At 42.2% G+C, this 24,726-nt stretch overlaps 1 protein-coding gene across 17 annotated transcripts in view; it reads left to right on the top strand.

The window, feature by feature from the left end:
- nrxn1a (neurexin 1a) overlaps positions 1–24,726 on the top strand; it is a 71,037-nt gene that overhangs the window by 6,453 nt on the left and 39,858 nt on the right. For 4 of the 17 annotated variants that reach the window (XM_067487813.1, XM_067487806.1, XM_067487807.1 and 1 more), the window contains exons 1-4: positions 10,471–10,845; positions 11,944–13,412; positions 18,728–18,745; positions 19,439–19,468. In XM_067487813.1, the coding sequence (XP_067343914.1) occupies positions 12,680–13,412; positions 18,728–18,745; positions 19,439–19,468 (781 nt within the window). In that variant the 5' untranslated portion in view covers positions 10,471–10,845; positions 11,944–12,679. Of the gene's footprint in view, positions 1–10,466; positions 10,846–11,943; positions 13,413–18,727; positions 18,746–19,438; positions 19,469–24,726 lie in introns of those variants that run through there. The other 13 variants (XM_067487816.1, XM_067487811.1, XM_067487810.1 and 10 more) reach the window with 10 other exon arrangements.

Raw genomic sequence — 24,726 nt, 5'->3', positions numbered from 1 at the left:
TGCATTTTCCAGAAAAGTGAGGATGTTTGTTTACATTATGCACCTGGCAGGGAATTGCTATCGGGTGTGAGATGCGAGGGTATGTAAGGCTGTCTGACATCAGTATATGACTTGCTATGATAATGACCATTTGTGGTTGAAACGTTAGCTGTATTAATAAATTATGGAAGCTTAGTCTGCAGTTATTTGCACGTGTATGTGATTTTTATTGCTGACAAAGCACAAAAATTGCTTACTATGTTCACTATTTCAATTTTGCACGTTCGCAAAACACGAATCAAAACTGAAGCTGAGGGAGATGTTGTGACGCTTTGTTAATATTGGTTTCAACATTCAAAGTTGAAGTCTTTTAACTTTTACGCCCATATAGGTGGTTTGTCCCTCATATGACCAAGAGTGTCTTTTATATACTGTCACTTACAACAGTCAACAGTCTGATGTCTTTGTTAGCGTTAAGCACAAAGACAACAGAGTTAGAGTAGGTTATGGTTGGATAGTAAATAAAAATGGCGAAGGTGGAGTGGTTAACACTGCTGCCTTACAGCTGGAAGGTCCCAGGTTTGAATCCACCTGCTGTCTGCAGCCTTTTTGTGTGGAGTTTGTATGTTCTCCCCATGCTTGTGTCGGTTTTCTCCTGGTACTCTTGTTTCATCCTATACCCTAAAGACATGCATGTTATGTTAAATGGTGAATTTAAACTATGAGTGTAAATTGTTGTCTATCAACTGTATGTATGTCTCTTACTGTTGTTCCTGAGATAGTGTAGACGGGTGACCTGTCCCGGATGTACCCTGCCTCTTGTCCGATGGCAGCTGGGACAGGCTTCCCCAGCTTGGTGATCCTACATAAAAACTATTCCACCACTATCCAGCTACCAATGTCTATCCAAATTTTTATTGTTATCCATATGGTAGGCGTTAAAGGTCTGCCACATACTAGCTGTGAGGCTATAAATTGATCCTCTAATAACCTGTATTATTGTTAATTATTAAGGCCAAAAATTTGGTTAGAAAATAAAGTCTTGGCACTGAGCTGGCATATGGATTAGAAAGAGACTTGGGTCTGGGTTTTAAGAGCAGAGATGAATCAAAGCCAGAGCTGGTGGACAGCTGGCATGGTATCAAAATGCTTTCATGGCCAAAGTGGAGTCATAGCCATATTACAGCAGAACCATTCTGGGTGCCAATCTGGCCGAAGAGAGACAGAGAAATGGGAACTAAGGCTGTGCCAGCGCAAGAGAAAAATCTGAGCAGAGCTGGAGCTGATACCCATTCTGGAGATGAGTAGGAGTTGATGTCAGAAAGGGAGTCTCGCTTTTACTGAGGAAGAAGGAGCTGATGACGACGAAGACGATGAGTGTCTAAGTTGCGTCAGAGTGGAACCAACCAGATAATTGCTGGAGAAGAGCCAGCATAAAGCTGCTGGAGTCTGAACTGAAGTCAGAGAGAGAACTGTAGTGGGGGAGGAGAAGAATGAGATGAAGAGGTGTAAGAGACTGGGGATTCACGAAAGTTTTCTTTCTCTTCTCATTCCATTGCTTTTCTGATCTTATTGATGTGTTGAGTTTAGAGGCGGAGAACACTGTGAAGCTGACGAAGAGAAATTGCGCTGTCAATGAATATGTTGAGCTTGGCAGGTGAAGAGGACTGACTTGATGTGATGAAAGGGAGTCTGCCACTCAGGCTGGAGACAGAATATTTTGCTTTGGACACTTGACAGACTCAGTGCTGGTAGCCACAGACAGGAACATTTTTTTCTTTTTTTGCTGTAAAGTCATTAATCACATTTTTCCTTATTGTTCTCAATGTGATCAAGATGATCTACTGTATACCTGAAGCCGCCTGTTCCCTGACCCTCTATATGATTAATTAGAGAAAATGTTGTAGGTGGCTTCCAGGGGCATGTTGACTGGCAGCTTGAAGGTCAACATATTACAACCACTTACAACACATTTCTTTTCCAGCTTGGCCTTGCTGAGCAAAATGTCTTAAAGCTGCTCATTGATAGTCTGTTTAGCATATTTACTTCTGACTTTATTTTATTCCAGAGCAGTCAAGTATTTATCCTTCAGTCCTGCTTCTAGTGTTTTTACTAACGCATCTCAAGGTCTGCTTTTCAACAACTTGTTCTTCTCTCTCTGCTTCAGCCTTGTAAAAAGCCTCATTTATTTCAAGGATTTATTTGGTATTTAATCTCTAAGACTTTTTGATATAGTATTCGCAGGCTATGTATGTTCTGTAAAGCATATTTTTTACAGTAATCCGAATCACGTGAAAGACATTTGGTAGTTGTGATAATATCACCCCAGTTGTGGTGGTTACTTTTGCATAAAATATTTGAAATATTGAAATATTTTGTCCTAGAAGGCAACAAACAACAAACAAAGCATTTTGCTGTTTTGGAGGCCTTGTGATTTAAAGGGAAATAGCAGTATCTATAGCACACGGCACAACTTACACACAATGGCAAAACATCGACGAAACGAGAAAGGGACACTATAGTTGGTACCATCTGTATGAATTTAATCCAAAATTGTCTTAAGAAAGGGAGTTGAAATAAATCACAATCAATTAAAAATGTTTTATTAATGAAGTCTTGTGTTTTCTTTGTGACATTGGTAATATAAACTGTGTATCTTTGTGTACCTTTTTTTTTAAAGTACAGGCTTTCTTCAAACCGTTTCTGTTCTTTTAAAATCATAATCAATAAGATAGTGATGAAACATTCCCCTGTCACTGATCTAACTGCCAGATATTATTCCAGTAGTTAAAAAAATAACTTTATATCACTGTCACAGGTGCCTGCTGACCGTACTGAGAATCTTATCACTCTAAGGTGCATTCTAAACAATGTGTTCATTCAATTTCTGCAACCTGTAGCTGATTTGTTCTGTTTAATGCCGTGCGGAGGCAAAATCTAGGCCGGCATGGTCCAAAGTTACTAAAATCTGTCTATAGCCAAGTACACACATATACAATACAGTGACAATAGCACTTAACGCTGCAAATTCCTGCAATGATTTTGATACATTTGGAGAGAAACAAACTTCTTATTGTTTCAAGTCTTTATGCTAAGATAATCTGTGCTGCTACCTGTAGCCATATACAGCAAATAGCAGTCAAGAGTCATATTGTTCTTGTAACTCTCCTCTGAAACAAAGTAAGGAAAGCAAACAAAATGAAAATGGAGAAACATTGTTACTCGTGTTGTATCTGCATGTGTTTAAATGTTTGTATTTTGTTTGTGTTAATCTGTTCACACTAAAAAATACAATATTCATCCTCCTGGGCAGTTGTCGTTGCTGAAAGGTCCTTTGAGATACACCATAGGCTATATAATGAATAAATGTCACAAAACCTGACATCACCTATTTATTTTTCACTTTAAATTATTAAGATACATTGACATGTGCATCATCTACAAATGAGAATTCATCCATTATACACCTGAGCCTTGGACCTGTTACCACATAAATGGACCCAGTTTGCAGCTTACAGTGAGGAGGTGTCCATTACCGTGTGATAGATCAAATTTAGTCCACCAAGGAGGGCAAATGTTTTCCAGACATCGAAGGGGTAACAAAGAATAGGGAATGAGAATGGAGAAAAGAGGGAGGGTATGGGTGAGCAACATTAAGTGCCATTCTCTCCTCCACTTCTCCTCCTCCATCTCTTTCTCTGTCATTTGTATCACTCTCTCTCCTCCTTTTCTCCTCCCGTTCCTTGTCCTTATCAGATAAGGGAGGACGCCTTAATTCTGAAAGTGCTACTAGACATCTACAATAACTATGTGTGTGTTCCTGTGTGCGCCCGTGTGTGTGTATTCATGACAGTTATGGGAGCTTGTCATCGTGCTCCTCTAGATCAATGGAGCACAGTTGCCTAGCAACCTGCTGATCGGGAAGAAGGAGGCGGAGGAAAGAGGGAGAGAACGCGACAGAAGATTAGAAAAAGAGAGAAATGGAGAGGTGTGGAAAGAGAAGGAAAGAAAGAAGGGAAGTGGGTGATCAAAGAATGCTGTGGACCCAAGACAGTAGCATGTCAAATTTGTCTTTGTGTATGGTGTAAGAGTAGACCGAGGAGGTGGAAGGTAGTAGGTGGAACATGGGGTGTGAATGCACGAATCGTACAGATGTGTGTGATTATGTGTGTACTGCAACAGTAGTTTGGGACTGATGAGTTGATGTTGATACTATCGCGCTGAAATAGAACATCAAAGCGCTACCATAGTGACGCCAGCAGCACACTCTCTCTCATTTAGCTGCTGATTTAATTATCTTTATCTTAAAGGGGAACAAAGTGGTTAAATGCAGTGCGTTGGGAGGGAACAGCAGTAGAGATAAACAGTGGGGAATGACTTGAAGAAGGTGGAGGGAAATGAATTTGGACAGTAGGAAATGAGAAGTGGGGAGATGGGTGCAAATAAGGAGATGGGTGGAGAGCAAGGATGGGGCGAATAAAACAAGAGAGAGGTGGATGGTGAAAGAGTCTGATGATCAGGTGCTGCCTGGCCTCATGAGAGATGTGCACATATGCTCAGGATCGTCTATGATATTTACACAGTCTCCCTCTCTCTGCCAGTGATGGCAGAAGGTTGGAGGAGGAGAGGAAGGGAGGATGGGGTGCTGTAATAAATGAAAAAAAGGAGGGAGAGAGGGAGTGAGAGACAGAGGAATAGCTGTACATCCCAGAGGTATAGTCTGTGACTGAGTTAGAATAACATGTGGAAGCAGAGTGGCTGTTAAACTTTATGGAGGATTGAAAATGGACAATTAGCATCTCAACGATCACTGTCACCTGGAACACTCTCCCCTGTTGTCATAGTAACCCTCCTCTCCCTGCTCACACTTCCTAATTCATGCTACCCCTCTCCACCACGGCCTGAGTGCACGTACTTGCACCTGCATACTCCTACACAAACACACACACACACAGGGCACTTTATTATGAAAGCTAAATTTTGTATGAATCTGGTCTGGGGCTGTTTTTCATTAATGGAAATCATTTAACTATACAGAATACAAAAAGGTGTACGTCACACTGTGCAGCAACAGCCAAGTCCTGTTTCAAAAAGACAAAGCTGTCATACATACAGCAAGGTCACTAGAGAAATGGTTCATGTGGCCTGCAAAGAGGCTTGACCTCAATCCCAACTATACATCACCTTTAGAATGAATGTGAACAATGACTGCAAGCAAATCATTTCACCCAACATCTGTACTCCCCGATACTTTATGTGGATGCTATTAAAGAAACAAGTGAAAGCCTATTATTATTGAAGAGGTGTCCGATAAATATCCCTTTTCATGTCAAATATTTTGACTTTCCACAAGTGTTACTAATAGCAATTGTGCATTCTAGTCATGCGTCCCAACAAGCCGTGACAGTGTGACTGTGAGCCCTTGTACACAACATCGTCACCCTGAAAATGTAGCAGCTCAATGGAGTTCAGCCATTAATGTTACAGTATTGTTTACTCCTGTGGTTTTCTTTCTAGATATCTTCTGTGACTGCATACCTTCGGCCAAATTTTTATGAAATCCCATTGTGGTTTAGTCATGACTCATCCACTTTATTCGATTTCTTCTTCTGCTCTGTGAGGGAGCATGCACCTTCGGGCAGTATAGTGTGCTGGAGTCTTGTCCATGTGTTATGACATTTCTTAGGCAACAAGGTAAAACTTCAAGGGTAAAAGGTAAAAAGGTGATGATGTGTTCTTTACTGGTTTGCCTGTTCATTTTCCGCTCTGCAAGTCTGTTCCACTGCACAAAACCACTCTGACCCTTGGCCCCTAACTGTAATGCACAGAGTGCCGTGGGCTGAGACTGGCTGCATTGCCGTGACAACCAGCAGCAGCTTATAGGTCAAGATTTATGGTCACTCCGATGCATGTGGACACACACAAAGGTCTGCACATTTATAAACACACACACACTCACATAAATCAGTGGCGTGAGGGCTAATAAAATATGGATCTTGCGTTGTTTTCCATTTGCCACACATGAAAGAACGACTCACACACACACACAAACACACACCTCCTCCTGTTTCTTTTAACCTTTCTTCTTTTCCTGTACACATACACCCAATCAGACATTGGCATTGTTTGGTCCTTGTCAGCCGCTCTCCATCTGCTGGTCAGATGATCAATGCTAATGCCTGGTCAGAGTCCTAATGACACACAGATCTATGCACAGATGGACCGAGCGTTAGTTTTTGTTGTTGCGTGTGCACGTTTGCACATGAGCTAATGGTATCTGTGTTTAAATATTGCAATCCTTTGATGGGGACAGGTCAGCAGTATTGTTATAAATGAGAGTAAGATTGAATTGAGGTGACCTCTCCTACCTCATGCACAAAGACACACACACATGCACTCACATATACACACATGCACACGTGGCTGTTTGCGCTATTGGCAAGTGGAATTACTAAATGTATGAGCTACACAGAAACTCATTACAACACGATTAGAGACAAACCTCCCATTTAATCTCATTTAGAAAAGGGTGGTTGACTGTCAAACACACTCACACATATACACACTAACTCACTTATTCACATGCATAGATATGCACACACTTGCACTTACACAAAGAGCACCCCTCTCTATATGAATGGCAGCAGAGGTATATGACTCATAAAAGGATACACTGATAATCATATGCTCTCACCGCTGTGTAAGTACAGTGCTTTAAATGACACAGAAAGTATTCTAAACATGTATGTATGATCTCACTTTATATTTATATCATATCACCATTAAAAACCTGGATTTTGTCTACATGTGGCACTTCAGCTTCTCCCTCTGTGCCGTTTGTTACCATTCGCAGTGCAAACTAGGTAATCCTCAACATCTCAAGCTTAGCTCCAACAGTGTAGCACAAACTGACATGAATGCAAGCACAAAATACGGGCACACAAACACACTCTAAATGCTGACAGATGAGTTTTTATTTTTGGCCATATATTTTCTCCACTGGCAGTTCAGACACATATTACCCATACACAAGCGCTCCAAAGCACACACGCGCACACACACACACACACACACACACACACACACACAGACACACATATATATATAAAGAAAATATCTATACACACCCAGATACACACATATACAATACAGTGACCTTCTCTCTGCTGAGTAGGCAAAGAGTCAGGGGTCACTGCCTGCTGTCAGCCTGTCAGAGAAAGGAAAGGAGAGGGGAAGCGAGAAGATGCAGAGAAAGAGCAAATGTGGTTGGAGGAATGTACAGAATGGAGATCCTCCGCCTCATCATTCAATAAAAACTAATGCAATCAGAGGCAGCCCATATCTGTCATGGTTAATGTTGGCTGATAGAGTCGCAGCAATTTAAAATGCTCATAGTATAATGCATTTCCCCGTGCCTCTTACAGCCTGATGATGCATCACATCACGCCTTGATGGCTCTTGTAGAAACAGATAGCCTGCTCTGCAGCTTGCTGAATCGGGGCTCCATTATGCCTGGCCATTTTTTACTCATTTTTATCTTAATCAACTGCAAAGGACTTTCATTAAAAACAAAAGTTAGATTAGGTTCACTGCTCAGTCTTTCACAATTACTACAGACGATAGTATCCAATGTTGAAATTTCATCATGCACTACTGACTTTTATTTTAGTGATCATTTGCTTGGAGAGATCTTTTTTCTTCAAATGTGGATTTATTTTTATAACCTACAGTCTAGCTGACATATGTCAACACCATTAGAGATTCTTAAAGTTTTTTTTTATGTGTTAGCAAAATAAATAAATTTGTTTAAAAATCTTCTTAGAATGAAAGGGGACTTTAACTGATTATACTGCAGGCAATTTTCCTCTAGTGTTTTTCATTGCATAGGGAAAAGAAGAAAGAATCCAATTTGGTACTAAAGGTCAGACCAGCCCAGGAATGATGGAAAGAGAGAACAGACTGGGAATGGAAGGACTAGAGTTTTTTAGGGATTTAGGTGTGGTAGAGTTTGTGGTCAGCCCAATGGGAAACCAGGTGCTGATGTTGAGATAGTTTCCATAGTAACTCCTCCTCCTCCCTTTCTCGCTCTCCCCTATTCCCTCCCACATGAGAACGCACACATAAATGTGTACAACTGCATGCACAGACCACCCCTCTTTCGCCAAACACCGGTATCTGCGGTCGGCCATTTATGCATCAATCTCTGTTGTCAATTTCAGCCTTCATGTTCAAGCCGCTTGGTCATACGATATATTGTGGCCCAACCCCCAAGCTGCCTGCCTTTCTGTGTCTGCCTTGATCAAGTAAGTATGTAAGCAACCACCTGACTGCATCAAGCTGCTAGTTCAGACTGTACAGTCTTCTGCAAACAGACACAAATAAAGAGGATAACTACTGTATAAAAAACAGAAATAATATACACTATGTGTGTACAGTTGACAGCTGCACATCAGTGTGCTGATTGCCAAGTGCTGAATGCTGCACCATTCAGCATTTCTTTAGAGTGCATCTTGAATCGACATATCCGATCAGGTCAGGGTTGTTCTTTTTACAGAAGGCTTCAGCTTTCAGTTGCCAGTTTTCAAGCCCTGCTACTCCTCCTCCTTCATCTCCAGCACTCGATGAAGGTGAGTGGCAAAGCAGAGTAACAGGAGTAAAGCAGATGTGCTGGCTAGTCAGAGGCAGACATAAACAGATCCAGAGAAAGAGAGATAGAAACAGAGACAGCAGCAGCAGGAACAGCAGGCCCAGTGAGCGCAGGGAGAGCACCTCTGAGCTGGGCTCACACAGCTGGAATCTCTCCCCGAGACAGGCTGCGAAAAGCTATGTGCTTGTGTGTCTGCATGGGTGCTTGCTAATAAGCCTTTGTCAAATTGTGGGTATCTTTGAGAATTTCTGCACATTCAGAATCACATGCAAATGATGAGTAAACATCAGTGGGATAACAATGACTGTATGAAACTTAGTATGCGATTGTGTTATTATTAAACATTCCAAACCCAAGAGCATTAATCTGCTTCAACAACAGCCCTCGCTTTTCTGGGAAACCTGGATGTACGAATTAAGTCTTAGTGATGTTTTTGTGACATAAAGCCTGACTTGCAGTTCGAATCAAGTTCATCCCAAAGATGTTGGATTAGGTTAAGGTCAGGGACTGAATCTGTTGCAAAAACATTAGAAGAGGTGTGAAATGTATGTCCTAACTGGCAGAGACATAGAGCATAAACTACAGTGCTCAGCTTATTAAAACGCTTTTCTACCTTTTGGGTCTCAAAGCGCTTTACACTGCTTCTCACCCATTCACACTTACAATCTCACTCACAAACTCACACACCGAGGGGGGAGCTGCTATGCAGCTGGCCAACACTCACAGTGAGCAACTAAGTTGGGGTTCAGTGTCTTGCTCAATGACACTTCGACATTTGACCGGAGGAGCCAGGGATCGAACCAACAACTGCGAGATTGGTGGACAATTGCTCTACCTTCCTGTCGCAAAACACATGCAAAGAGAAAATATCTTGTCATTACTTTGATTGTATTTAGAAAATTTCCTGCAAAATAAAAAAAAGACAATGAAACTTAGAAGTGGCTCCAAATAAAAAAAAAAATAAAACAAAAAAACAAAAAACACATAACATTAAAAATGCAACCAAATACAGAAAATACCTACAAATTTCAACTAATGCTAGTGTGTTTATCCCTTTTTTACTGTCCCCTGGAAACTGATGATTGTCATTGTGTTGCAGAGTTTGGGTATTTGTTTCCATATTTGTAAAAAGCATTTCTGGTTGTATTTATGTCATTGCACTGTGTTTGTGTGGGTATCTTGATGCGTGCTTTGTATTTGCAGAGTGTTATTTGGTTGTGTGTGGTCTCTTAGCTGTGCTGTCAGATTGGTGAATGAATCCTCCACTTGCTGGTGCTTTTGTCTATTTGCATACATTTTTGTTAAGCTCTGTGTGTTAGCTCTCAGGGCAAACAGAAAGAGAAAAAGTAGTAGGCCAAACAAAAATCCATATACTGTGCTTTTCTCATATGGTGGCGCATCCAGAACGGACTTTGCATCTGTTCCGAGGAATTATGTGTTCTGTCTATATATGATCGTGGGCCTAAGTGTGTGGCAGAGAAACGGAAACACGGTGCTTCCTCTGTTTCTTTTTCAATTTGTCCTTCCACCCACAGTGCACTGAATCGCTGTCTTCCTCACTCTCGCTCCTGTAGCACCAGAGAGGTAAAGGCCACCGTCACTGTCACTCACGGATTTAATCACTCGGATCTACCCCCGGTTCTCTCCTTATTTTCTGCCTCCGGTAATTGCGTTTCTGTTTTCGTGAGGGCGGGCGGTGAGTGTACGCTGTCCAAGGTGCTGCAGCAGCGCGCGGCCCCGCCCATCCTCTCGAGCGAGCTCACCGCCTCTCTTTCTCACACACACAAACTCACACACACACACACACACACACACACAGTTTCTCTGCTGCGGCCACGTGACGTTCCCTCTGTCGAGTCTCGCGGAGAGCATCAGACTGCACCTTTTCCTCGTCAGGAGAGTGGAGAGAGAAGAGAGAGAGAGAGACACTGACTTAGACGGGGAGAGCAAGCGCGAGGAAGAGAAGGAGAGCTAGTGAGAGAGCGAGAGAGAGAGAGAGAGAGGGGGGGAGAGAGAACAAGGGGGAGAGCAATAGCACCTTGTCGCCTGGAGGCGAGCCTGTGATAATTTTGTCCCTGTCCGGTAGACCGGCTCTATCTACCACTGGGCGCGCGGCTGCTCTTTCCTTTCGTGCTGTTTTCTGATTCTCCCCGAATGGGAAGCGAAATCGATGAGTCGCGCGCGGCACTGTTGCCACGAAACCACAGGATGTGCGAGAGGTAGGTCGGTTTTCTAGCCTATGTGTGCCAGCATTTACTGTAGGGGGGGGACGTTGTTGGGTTGTTTCCCAAAAAACTGAGGTGAAGCTGTTACATCACTAATAAAGGTTGAGATTCAAAACAGTAGGGGGAAAAAGTAATTACCATGTTACCGGTTAGCTAAGCTGTAGTGAACAGCTGGGGCGCAGGTGATGAGACTAAACCCCGGTGTAGGCTAGTCAAGCAGCAGGTGAGACGGAGAAAAAAATGGAGAAGAGATTTGGCCACAAATCGAGAATCGATATTTTAACCGCAATCATTCACTATCTATCAATAACCGGGTTGTCGCCGCTTTTCGTTTTTCAAAGACTTGTATAGAAACTATGTGCAGCTAACTGTGTGTGTGCGCGCGCGCACATTTTTCAGCCACTGCCGTTCTGTTGTGTTGTGTGTGGATGTGTTCAGCTGTTGGAAACGAGCTCTGAAGCCGTTAATTCGATAAAGCGCGAGGCGGTTTGAGTCATTCGCCGCAGCGCGCGGTGCTGCTCCCGCTCTTTGTGATACAGCTAACAGAATCCCCGATGGTGGCGCGAGGTGCACGCCGTTAACCGTTTTGGATCAAGCTAAAATGTAAATTATAAAGCAAAAGTTGTCGGTTAATGTGCACCTGAATATATTCTGAGACTTCAAAGTAATTAAAAATCCATGCTTTAAAAATCCGGCTCAGGTATGGCACCTTATAAATGTCCCCTGCGGCATGATGGGAGCTCTACAGAGGAGATGATGTTTGTGTGCGGGTGTGCCTTAACTGTTTATCTTAAGTCATCACTGTGTGGGATGTGTAGACGTAAAAATCTGTATTGTGTATGTTCACTGTGTTTATAGACAGTTTGGATGTGGGCCTGGTAAATTTGGAATGTGACAATGTGGTGTGTGTGTGCGCGCTCAAAATGCATGAAAGACAGTAATTTGAGAATAAAAGCAGACTCTCCTTGTGTGTGCTGTGTGTATGCAAGAGTATGTGTGTGCTTGTTTACGTGTGTGTGTGCGTGTGTGTGTGTGTGTGTGAGAGAGAGAGAGAGACCCTGGTTGATTGTGCCGTCTCTGTTCTCTCTGTAGGTCGCTGGAGAGAGTGATGAATCTGTAGGTCGCTGGAGAGAGTGATGACGCGGCAGTGAGAGACACACATACCTCGTTGCACACACGCACACACACACACACACACACACATACATATTTGCCCACACACACTTTAAGTCTTGCCCTACTAAGAGAGGGAGGAGGGGGAGAAAATGCTGCTATGACGGTGTCATTTCTCTCCATTACCGGAGTGTGAGCCACACACACACACACACACACACACACACACACACACACACACTCACTCACTCACTCACTCACTCACTCTACTCCGTGGGGAGCTGCCTGCATGGGGGATAAGGCCCTATCTAGGGTACAAAGATGGAGTTCACATTCTATGTGTCACATACCTAACATTCACACATATACACACACCTGAAATCTCATGTCAGAAGTGAAGAGTGAAAGACTGAATGGAGAGAAGACAGTGAACATCTTAGAGAAGAGGCACAAAACAGGCCAAGGCCAAAGAAGATGTCCCGACAGTGTTGAAAGGACGGCGGGAGCTACTGTTTGACCATCTCCACCACTGGAGCTGCATTGTACGGGACCCTTTGCTTGCAGAGAGAACTACAGAGAGAGAAGGTGCATCTGAGACACCTACAACGTGTTCTGTGAAGTGCCCTACAGTTTTCACCATGAGCTGTAGGCTAGAGGGAAAACCCCAACTCTAGCCTCGATCTCCTCCTGGGTGTGTGTGCGAGCGAGTGTGTGTATGAGTGTGATGGCAGTGTGTGTTTGGGCGGCAGCCCCCCTGCTTTTCCTGGGGCTGTGCCTGTGCAGCGTGGGGGGCCAGGCCCAGGGAGAGGTCCTGGAGTTTGGAGGTGTGTCCAGTCAATGGGGGCGGTTCCCTGTGTGGAATGCCTGCTGTGAGAGTGTGCTGAGCTTCAGCCTGCGGACTCACAGCCAGGAGGGCCTGTTGCTCTACCTGGATGATGAGGGCTTCTGTGACTTCCTGGAGCTACTGCTTCTCCATGGCCACCTTCGCCTGCGTTTCTCCATCTTTTGTGCTGAGCCAGCTGAGCTGCAGTCAGGCGTGGCAGTGAGTGATGGGCACTGGCACGCAGTGCGTGTCAAACGGGACTGGAGGAACACCTCGCTGGAGGTAGACGGGCAACTGGAGGGATGGGCGGAAGTGAAGAGCAAGAGAAGAGACATGACAGTATTCAGCCACACCTACGTGGGTGGGGTGACGCCAGAACTTCACTCCTCGCCCCTGCGTCTCACCTCCCAAACGGTCCGGGAATACCCCCCCTTCCGTGGCTGGATCACAGCAGTGAGCATCAATGGCTCACTGGTGATACTGGATGGCTCAGAAGGCGTCACCGTAACAGCTGGCTGTGGACCGGACCACCAGTGCCAGAATGGAGGGGTGTGCAGCGTAGTCAATGACCAGGCCGTTTGCGACTGCTCCGACACCGGTTTCCAAGGCAACGACTGCAGCGAAGGTAAGGCCCAGAACCATGTTGACCCATCAAATACATGTCATCCTTTACATAAACACACTTATACATGAACTCACACATGCACCTGCAGTTACTTTTGTGAATGCAGTTTTCCAAATTTGCACCAAACACAAGTTTATTCAGTTGTAGACATCTATTTCTCATTCACACCTCCACAGCAGTGCTGCCTTCAGTCAGTGTGTATGGACCAGCAGCCTTCACATACAGTGCAAGGCATGCATTCTCATTATGTATGGTATTGATTTTTTTATGGCTACCATTGACTCCCAATTTAGTGGGTACCTTCAGAACTCAGAGCTAAGCCCCTTCCAAAGACGTGCAATCGGTTTAGTGGAGCTGAAGCTGAGAGCTTGAGAACAGCTGTTCTGTGCTGCATTCAGCTTGAGAGTCTGGAGATTTAAGACAAATTCCTGCAACTCCCTGAAAAAGCCTTACCTAGCTGGCAGTGTTAAAGCTTTAAAGGGATCAGTTGGTGTTTGGCACAACACAATAACCTGTACTGTACTGTAGTTCCGTTATGGATGTGGTTGATGAGACTTTAATTAGAACTAGGCTAAGAGGCTAGAAATCAGTGGTTGTTACATGGCTGACACATGGCTGTTTGTGTTAATGGATGTGCATTGATTGTAAATGGCCTTCACAGGCACCATTCATAGGGCGCTGAAATGAAGTGTGTACAATCTATCGCCTGCCATAAATCTGAACAGCTTGCCACCTTTTAAGATGCTCTGTATTTGTTTGCGTGAGCGTGTATTGTACATGTTATTGTGTCAGTGTTCTAAAGCATTATAAAAGAGAAAATAGTGTCCTGTCAGTAGTACTTTATAAATATCAGTGTGACAGTACACAGCCTAATATTAAAATTAGACTTCGATGTGAATTTTTGGAAGAAGCAAAAGAAAAATGCTCTTTTACAAATTGTCTAATACCTCAGCTACAAGAACACTCTTCCTAAATACTGTCAAACAAGCCTTTGGTCAATGAAAGTGCTAATACACAGGGCAATGTAATGATGGCCAATAACAAAAACGAAACAGCTGCTTAATGAACTCAGCTACCTTGTTATGGCCAATACTGCAAATGCTCTCATTTTCCGCTGCTTAGTTGTGTGTGTCGTCAGATTTGCTTCAGTTCATTCACAGAGGAAATCTGCATTCTTAATCAATAGCTCTCCAAAGTACTACTGTGCTTTTTTCTTTCCTACAATAAAGACACCGTTCGGCTTTGCCTCAGCGATAGATTTTTTTAGTGTGATGACACAAATGCATATGCCTAAACTGGCACAGTGGCCCTGCCGCATGGCCGCCATTTGTCACTGAGTTGACCTCACACATCAGCCAGCACCCCAGTCAGCATCACACCTTAGCATTCAGTGGACAGTGGGATGTTCTATGTTACCATGGAGACAGGACTAATAGGGATACCTCATGCTAGGAGTGTTTCTCCATCCTTGGCCTTTCTGCCTTCCTTCCGACCCCCATTCCTCAGCACAAACCTCTCCTCTTGCTGCCTTCAGCTTAACCTCACCTCCTAATGACTTAAGGCAGCCTCTGCCAGGCATTGTGTGCTGCACCGATCTACGGTATATTCATTCTTGTGGTGGTGAGTGTCTATGTATGCATGTTTATGACAGACATGCTTAAGGCGATAATGACTTTTCCTAGCAGGTGGGGAAGGCTGCCGGTGTGTTATGCTCCGGCTGCTAAAATGATTTGTCGACTGACAGAGAAATAATTACGCATTTAACTACAACTACAACAATTACTGAGTCAATCATTAGTTGCTCAACAGAAAATTATTCTGCTTTTCTGATAAATGATAATCCCTCATAGTCAGTTAGTCAACCATTTAACTAATTAATCAATTGATCACCTTGGTCTGTGTAAAAACCTAAAAGGCGTTTTCTGACATTTTATAGACAAAGTGATTAAAATAAATAACCTGTAGATTAATCAATCATGAAAATAGGTGTTAGTTGCAGCAAAAAATGCCAAACATTCCATGAGGCTTTTAGCTTTTCTTTGTTTGTAACTTTGTAAATTTAATACCTTGTGCTGTTTGACTGTTGGTCAGAGCACCAGTTTAAAGAACTCACCTCAGGCATGTAGGTGCCTCTTCACAATTTCTTTGTTTTAATAGAGTCAACAATAATTTGATAAATAATAATTGTCAAAATAATTCATAAAAAAAACAATTGTTATTTAATTTACAATGTGTCGGAGCTGCAATATGGAGCATCTGTACTGTAAGTTCCAGAAATGACAGGTGAAGCTATGATCAGTTTTCTGCAGAAATTCACTGCTATGCTGAGAATTAAGTGTGATCCAAGCCAGTTTAATCCAGTCTGCTGTTCTGCTGCTGGTTGGAGCACAGTGGGCGACACAGACAGCCCTGACACGCGCACACACGCGCACACACACACACACACACACACACACACACACACACACACACACATACCTGCACACAAACACATGGACAAACACATTCACACAGTGTGCAGACTCCTGCACCTCCATCATTAGTCACACCAATACCTGGGTTCCTAACAGCAGTGTAGCTCTACGGGGTAAATGGGAGGTGCAGACATTTTACATAAAGGCTCTCACCAGATGTAATACCTGCTCCAAACTGGCACTTTGTCACTCAACAAGAGGCTACTTATGCCTTTTAAAGGGCTGTTTAATACCCCAAGAGATGGATGCACATTTCAACTCTATATGTTAGTAATAGCCTCAAAAATGGTTTCAGTTTGGAGAAATGGATGGATGGATGTGTATGGGTTGAGTAGCACTGTGTTTTCTTGTGACAGTTGTTAAATGTGAAATCACATAGCATTACCATAGCAAATAAACTTCATGAATATACATGTAGCTTAAGATAAAATACTGTGATAAACTCCTGTGTGCTGTGATTCTGAAATTGGAACACAAAGATTGCTTTTTGAGCGGTGGTATGAATGAGTTGTCTCTGGTATTTTCTTAGTTTCTTTCATATGTTGGGTAGTAATTGCTGCAGGGTTCAGAAGGAGATGGTTAGTGGTGAAAATTGAGAATAGCTTAATGACTGATTTTAAATGGTTACTCTTAATTGTTTTCTGTTGTATTAATTCAAATAACAGATTCAAGGCATGAGCTTTTACAAGTGAGTACGGTGTCAGATAGAAATACAAAAATAGCAAATGGGAGTAGGTAACAAAAACATAAGCCATGAACAATGTGGTACAACAATGCCTGGTTCTTCTCTCAGACCTTTACAGTTTAAGTCACTTACCCATTCTTTAAAACAGTCCACAGGTACAGTACAAAGCAGATGATGTAGCCTATTCTTTTTTGGACTGTGTAGATTTTTCTGAAGTGCTGTATTTTGGTAAAAATGTTTCTTTAAACTGGCCCCATCTACTGTTGTTTATTTCATTCTGATAAGATGCCGGCTCAGTGGGATATCTACAACCACAGGTTTAGGAGGCTGAGCTGTTATCCATACATCAGTATCACTACTAGTGAGTAATTCATAGCAACTTATAGTATATCAAAAGAAATCTCTTTCCAGGTGCACTGGGGAAATTTCAGAGATTGAAACTGAGAGAAGTCAAGTGGATGGCAAAAGAAGAATGGAATAAAAGCCAAGCGCAAAATCTGTTTGACTACAGAAAAATAAATATGTTATTGGGTTTTGTAAAATATCAGTTGTATGTATTGGAACCGTGGTTTTTTCTTTGTAAATTATCATTATTTGCAAGTTGCAAGAGTCCAAGGTGTGTAGTTATTTATTAAGAAGTAGGAAGAGTTGGGAATCAAGGTTTATTGCTGATGTTGTGCCTGGAAAATAGGATGTTATTTTGAACCCAGGAACCTCACTGAAGGTGCACAATAAAGCTTTGAGATAAAATTATAACCCTCTGAAAATTAGAAAAAAATCTCTTATGAATCTTTAATACAGAACGAATATGCCTCAGAGGAAAAAACTGATCCTAAGGACCGTGTTTGAAGGCAGAAATAAGCAATATGGCTATGACAGTGCTAGTTTCTGTACACATTAACAATTACACAACATCTTCAAGGCTCCCTAATGATCCACTTTTATTCACACTCATATTTCTGCAGGTTTTTGACAAGCTTAGAAACATTTTCAAAGTAATATTATTTACTGTAATCACTATTTTTCTCACCTGAAATAAAGTATGTTCTTTTCATCTTTCATATCGGCGTGAAGAAAGTGTACTTTATGAGGGTTTTATTCACAAGCACATCAATGTGTCAGTTTTGAGGAAAAAAAAACTATTTGAGATATTCAAAATATTGCCGTAATAAATGAAGAGAGGTTGGACAGGGTTATGCATTAATGTAATAACTGTCTAAGCCATTTTACCCTCCAGTGAAGGCTAAGTGAACCTGGCTTGTTAGGCCTGGCCTGGCTTGCATTGTCCTTGAGGGCAAATCGCTGTTAGCATGCTAATGGCTCCACCTGTTTCTGCCATGCTACGAGCACAAGGGCAGAAGCAAGGAAGCACTCAGATGTGCACTCAGCTCAGAATATACAGTATACACAGTTTCTTTTCACCACATATACTTTGACATACACGAAAACACACACACACACACACACACACACACACACACACACACACACACTGACTGTCCCGGTATTGAATCATGCATGTCTTTTGTTTTCCTACACTGCTAATCCATCCCTATGTTTACCCTGCTATTTCACCTAATTCTTACTGCCATAGTTGATGTTAGTGTTTGTGTGTCTATATGTGTGAAAGTCAGAGAGAGTGATGGAGAGATTGTGAGGTGTGTGTATGTGTGTGTGTGTGTGTGTGTGTGCGTGCGTTGCATGCTTTCTGTCGAGGGGCTCTGGGGAGAGGAAGCAGCTGCAAGGTAAGTTCTGGGGTAAAGGGCTCTTGAATCGAAATGCACAGGTAGGAATGTACACTTACATCCACACGCCCTCCTCCACTGTCTGTATATGCAAGTGCGGGTGGGTTTGGGTGTGTGTGTGTGCGTGTGTGTGTGCTTATGTGTATATATTTGTACACATGTAGAGTCACAGGAGAGAGATTTTTTATTTTTTAGCGCAGCTGTGTGCATTTACATAGAGAAAAATCTGTTTTGGCTACCAGTGCAGCATGGTATCCATTGTGACGCGTGGACTTTTGCATGTATGTTACCACGGTAACACTGGACGGGTGTGCATGTACAGTAAGTAGCCATGGTAACCTAAGGGCTAAGCATGCATGTTAATGAATGTCTGTCTCTCTCTTTCCTCGCCCGGCTGCGACACCTCTCCAGAGCACAGCTACACCCCAGGTAGGTTGTACTATCTATCTATGGCTATATTTGAGTTTTACATCCTGCTGTTTATTCAGACATTTCTTAATTTGCTTCTTTGTCTACTTTCCTCTTTTACAAGTTCTTACCTTAATTCTAAAAAAAACAATTCCTTAGCTTTATCGTCTTCTTTTCACCATTTCTCTCCACACTCTCTATTAGCCTTGGCCTTTGAATTCTTCTTTCTAGCTTTCATATTTTCACTACATCTTACTGTATGTTTTGTACTGTAAGTAAAGCACAAGGTAGCTTGCACAAGTTTATTTTGGTCTATGTGGGTATGTAGGGGTTGGTTGCTGAAATCTGGTAAGTACAACATCCCATGTGAAATCATCTAAAATGACAGACACACACAAATACTGCAGTGTATACGACCTAGTTATGGCTGTGTACAAACGTCTGTGTGCATACCTGTTTGTGCATAGGATCACTGCCTAAGAAAAGTAAGTGTCTTCAAAGTGAGTTTATTTTTTGACGTTTGGTATAATTTAGCCGACTAGTACAAACACATGCAGGCACACCTCTAAACAGAGAGCTAGTCTTCAGCCTGTCATTCCTATTCTCCTGTATCACAAAGACCCCAAAAACACATGTACTGTATGCACATGTACACACATACTTCACACCCCATAATCCTTTGCTGTGCTGACTGTGCTCTTGTCTTCCTTTAAGGTCTGGCACACCTGATGATTGGCGACCAAGGTATGGGCTCCTCTTACCTCACTTCCTGTTGTCCTCTGCTATACCATCATCCCCAACCTCCTCACCCCCACACTCACAATTCCCTGTATCCCTCCCACACTTCATCACCATCTGGCACGGGAGGAAGTTGTCTCTCTAGGCACTGAACTAAGGTCAGTTGTTTTTTCTGTAATTGAGAGTTCTTTATTTTGAAACGCATTGAGGGCAATGAAACAATTAGATATGGATAATGGCTTTAAAGATATTTGGTTTGGTGTTTGAATAGTGTAATGAGCCTGAGAACAACTTCAGCTGAAATATATTTTGTATATATTTAGAATCATGGCTGCTGATGTGGGAGGGAGTATCGGGATGGTGTTGACGCCTGTGGCTTTGTTGCACTTGGCTGGGTTAGACTTGGCAAGGCTGCAGGTCATGGAAATGGAGCTAAGGGCAAACTGATCAACTGACTCCATGGATGGTTTGATTTGGTCTTTACTCTTCCACCTCATTTCATTTTTTCTCATCTGTAGGTAAGAGTTTGATCGAGAGGATGGGAGCGTTGAATGTATGTGTGTATGTGCTGTGTAGCTGCATGTTTGCTTTTACATCGGGAATCAAATCAGTGACGGTGGCAGTTTTCACAGCAACAGTCATACACATTCATCATGGCTTTTCATTGGCTTCCAGCATGTCCTGCCATCAGTGGTGCTCACATGGGCTCATGCTCACACATTTGGCGAGCACATGTGATACTTAACAGATGTTCCTGCAGTGTATGAAAGCAATACTGTTGTACCTCAACCATCAAGCTGTCCAGTGTAATTGAACACAGCCCAAAAACAAGTGCGACTGCTCTGCCTTTAAAAAAATGTTCAGTGATGAATAAACATTGCCACTTCTGTCTTATCGCCCCCTTTCTCTTTAGTTTTTCATTTTTGCCCCACTCATTGTTTGGTACACCACCCTCTGTGAATTTAGAAAAGCTCAGAGGTCCCCTCTGATTTTTTCATGTGTATGGCTAATGGGCTCTGGATGGTTTTGAAAAATTGACAGGCTCTTGTGTGTATGGTAACACACACCTATAGAGCTGGTCATCATCAAGTTCCTATTTGCAGTTGCCAATAAATTGGAATTTTTCGTTTTTGGTAAGGTAAGCTGTTGATGCATGTGTGTGCGATGATGCTCATACTTAGGTGTGCATGTGTGCAAATGAATGGGAGCTCCAGCGTACGATGCTTTTGAAAATCTGAAGGTAGGTGCTGCTTGATCGGTCGACTCTGCATGACGCTGATGAATACACTGATTGGCCCACATGAAGACAGGCCTGACCGTGACAGGCTGATCTGGGTCTATTGTGCTGTTTGATTGGATGAGAAAGGACATCATGATGGCTGTCTCCCATTGTGATGGGCCACCGTGTATTCGGTGAAATGTGCTATTTAATGAAATGTTCTTTCAAGCTGGTGGATGGAAATATCTTGAATAGAGCATATATGATGTCTCCAACCATCTATAATGATGTGACATTTCTAGTCTGACATGTATACTTCTATCTGAGGATTTTTGATATGTTCTGAGTGTTAAGTGAGCTCCTAGAGTTTCTGCCTTAAAAGTCTTGCCGTCAAGGTGACAGTGAATATTTATTTGCTTCATCTGGCATAACGCTAAGCATTTTAAATCACCTACTTAAGGGCCGACATGCTTAACATATGTTTCCAGCATTTTTACACAATGTATTTGGTGTAATTGTGTATGGTGAATGCCCTTGCTATTATGGATGTTTGGATTGTGATAGGCTGAAAAAGAAACTGGCTGATTTTTTTATTTTTTATTTTTCTGAACCCTTTGAAGTCTCTTTCAGAAACTGTACACATAGAAAAAACTGTGTGTGTGTGTGTGTGTGCATAAGTGTGTTTTTGCTCTGCATACTGAGATGTAAAGGCTGTCAAATGGTGCAGACGAATCCTAGCTTAGGTTAGCTCAGCATAAAGAGGCTTTTTGAGGAGCCCGCAAAGCTGAAATGAGTTTCTTTGAGGGGGCAGATTCGGTGTGGGGAGGGGTGTCTTAGAAAGATATATAGTGTGTGTGTGTGTGTGTGTGTGTGTGTGTGTGCTGAAGAAATTGAGAAAAAGAGACTGTGCCTGTGAGAGAAGAGCTAAAGGAATGAATGATAGTGGGAGTGGAGAGGGACAGAGGAAGCAAGGGAGAGATAAAGTGAGTCGTCTTCTCTCTTGTGATGTAGAGCAACAGCTTGTATCTGCAAAGGGACAGTGGTGCTCCTGTCTGCCCTCCCTGCCCAGTCATTCTCCAGTGGACTGATGGGGAGCCCTGGACCTTTCCCCTCTTCCATAAAACACAGCAATCATTCTCTCTGGAAACGATACCCACAGATCACTAATCACTTTGAGTGGGTGAAAATACATGAATTGTGGAAGGAAGAAAGAAAAGAGGGAGCCAAATTGGATTTTCATAAGTATCGAGCAGCCAAAAGGAAGAAGGGGAAATGGATTTCTGTTTGAGGGGAGGGGGGTATTGAGCAGCAATAATCTGGATGGAAAATGTGCTTAAATCCAAGTAGCAGACTTTGCCCTCTCTCTTCTTTCTGTCTGGCCAAGAGTAGGCCGTGAAGGGTTCTGGGTGAGTGACTGATTGTACTGAATAGGATTGAGGAGTGCCTCTTGGACATAATTGGCAGCTATGCTTGTTTATATTAGTTCTTTTTTTTTTTGGCTTTGAGGCAGGTTGTCCAGTTAATAATGGTTGTTTGTCTGCATGCCCAAGTGTTCTCAATATCAATCCAACAATCTGCGCAGCATAGACAAGTGGTCAGCCTCGCTTCAAGTGACCTTTACACACACATATATGACCAAACGCACAAACAGGCACACACTCACACACACACACACACTTGCACACAATAACCTTTAGAGAGTGCCCGCTGAGTAGGTGAGTGAGTGTGTTCAGTGTAAATATGCATGAGTAAGGCTGCCTGCACATATTCTTCACGGTCAGTGGATGAAGGCTGGAGAGAGAACGAGGCGTGTGTGTCTGAATGTATGTGTGTCTTGTGTCAGTGCGTGTTCAGGGGAGGTGGATTGTGAGTCATCACTTGTGACTCACAAAGCGTCGGCAATCAAAGCAGCTCATTTTAACACATTGTCTTATGGAAAAAACACACAGATGGACACACTCTCTCACATTTAAGCGCTTGCTTCGCTCACATGTTCAGTGCCACATTATTTCGATTTCTCTTTAAATTGTCTCTTTTGTTTTCTCTTGTACTTTTCTGGACATACACATGTAAAGGCCCCTAAACACACACACACACACACACACACACCATGTGAGCTCTGTGCTGACTCCACCATATGTGAGGTTGGGAGTGGTAGCAGATGCCAAGACAAGAGGAACCAGTCAGTACCAGCAAAGTACATCATGTCTCCTACCTCTTACTCATCACCATCTAACAGTCCTAATAATAAATCACATAAGGACTGATTTATTCTTATTTATACAAAATATATGCACTGAATCTAAATGAGAATTTTTTTTTAACTTATCCTAACCAAATGTTGTTTGTAGATAACAGTGCTTAAATTATTTGTCAACATTCAACAAGTTTTTTGTAAATTAATAAGCAATTAATTTATATATTAAGCCAAACAATTTATTTCTTTATCGATTAATAGTTTTGTCTCTTAAATGTCACTGTGAAAAACTGAAAAAATGTCTACAGCCTCAGATAATGTCTTTAAATGTCGAAACTCCAAATTATTTAATGTATTATCTTGCATGACAAAGAAAAGTATCAAATCCCCATAACTAGAAAAAAAAGGAGCATTTTTTAGAGTAGTATAAAAAAATGTAGTATAAAAAAATTTGAGTAACAAATTTTCATCAGTAAATAGTTGCCAATAACTTCTCAATTGATGATTAATTAATCAATAACTAATCATGGCAGGTGAAATTGCAAATAAAATATAAGACATTATCTCAGTATCTGACAACTTGAGATGGGAATTTGTCACCAAATTCTAAAATACTAGCCCAAACGATTAATCAGATATTTGAAAAAGTACATAGACATATCTATTCAATCAATATAGATTATGATCTTTACTTTTTGCACGGATATGAAGCTATGAACAGAGTTGCCTTCTAATGTTTGTGCTTAGTGTATAAACTGTACATGAACTTAGCAAACATTAGATCTTAGAATTTTTACAGGGAGAAATCCTACTATACTGAAATGTTTTGTCTGCATTGCTCATATTTATATCCCTGCTAGAAAATATTAAAATCTTCAAAGATTTAAAATAAATTTGGTATTATATATATTTGTTATTAACATATATTTGTTATACATATTTCAGCCACTGTAGTTGTAATGCTTACATAATTTAGCAAGACGATAAAATGAGCAGCACCCAACTCGAGGTGAGAGAGCCACTTGGTGTTAAGAGGCAAGTGTCTACTTATTGGCTGCCTGCCCGAGTGACTGGCGTGAGTTTGGCTCCCGATGGCCACATCTCGAGCTGTGAAGTAAAAAAAACCTTAAAACTAAGTTGAAGATGTGCCCCCCCTGGCTATCAGCAGCGATAAACCAATTGCAAGAAAGTTTTATTGCAAAATGTACAATTTTCCAAGACATCCCCTGATCACTAATGGGACTAATTTTGCCTCTACTCTCTGCCACTAACAACCATTACAGTACTGTACGACAACACTCATTAATGCTTAACACCCATGCATTTCTTGTAATGAAAGTCATAGCACCACATATGGAGCTCTAACCCCACATTATCGGGAAGATGCACAGTTTCCAAATTCAACGTGGCAAATGTGTAGTAATCCCATTGGTAAATGTATACATTTACTGGTAATTGTATGCAATTACAATTGCTGTTAGTGCGTTTACACATTTTTGCACAATCACTATTATTAGGGAACTTACAAAGCCAATGCACCCTGTGAAAATAGAGACATCAAACGGACACTCCATTTACAGAGGATGAAGGGGGACAGATAGAGTGGAGGCTGGCTGCGAGTGTGTGAGGCAGGGAGGAAGGAGGGGTGGGCGAAAAGTGTAGAAAGTGATGGTGAAGAAAGATAGGAGCGTATTCAAAAAGTGGGAAAAGAGAGTTGGAAAGAGAAGGTCGGAGACATAGAGAGAGACATAAGGGAGATAAGACTGCAGCGTTTCTCAACAGGGGTGCTGCATCTCTCCTTGGACTCCCCGACCTGACACAGTCTCACATCAGCCAGCATGGTATTCA

Source organism: Channa argus, chromosome 20 (genome assembly GCF_033026475.1).
Source record: "Channa argus isolate prfri chromosome 20, Channa argus male v1.0, whole genome shotgun sequence".
NCBI lineage: Eukaryota > Metazoa > Chordata > Actinopteri > Anabantiformes > Channidae > Channa > Channa argus.
The sequence above is the reverse complement of the archived record's forward strand: the minus strand, read 5'-3'. Positions and strand labels throughout refer to the sequence as shown.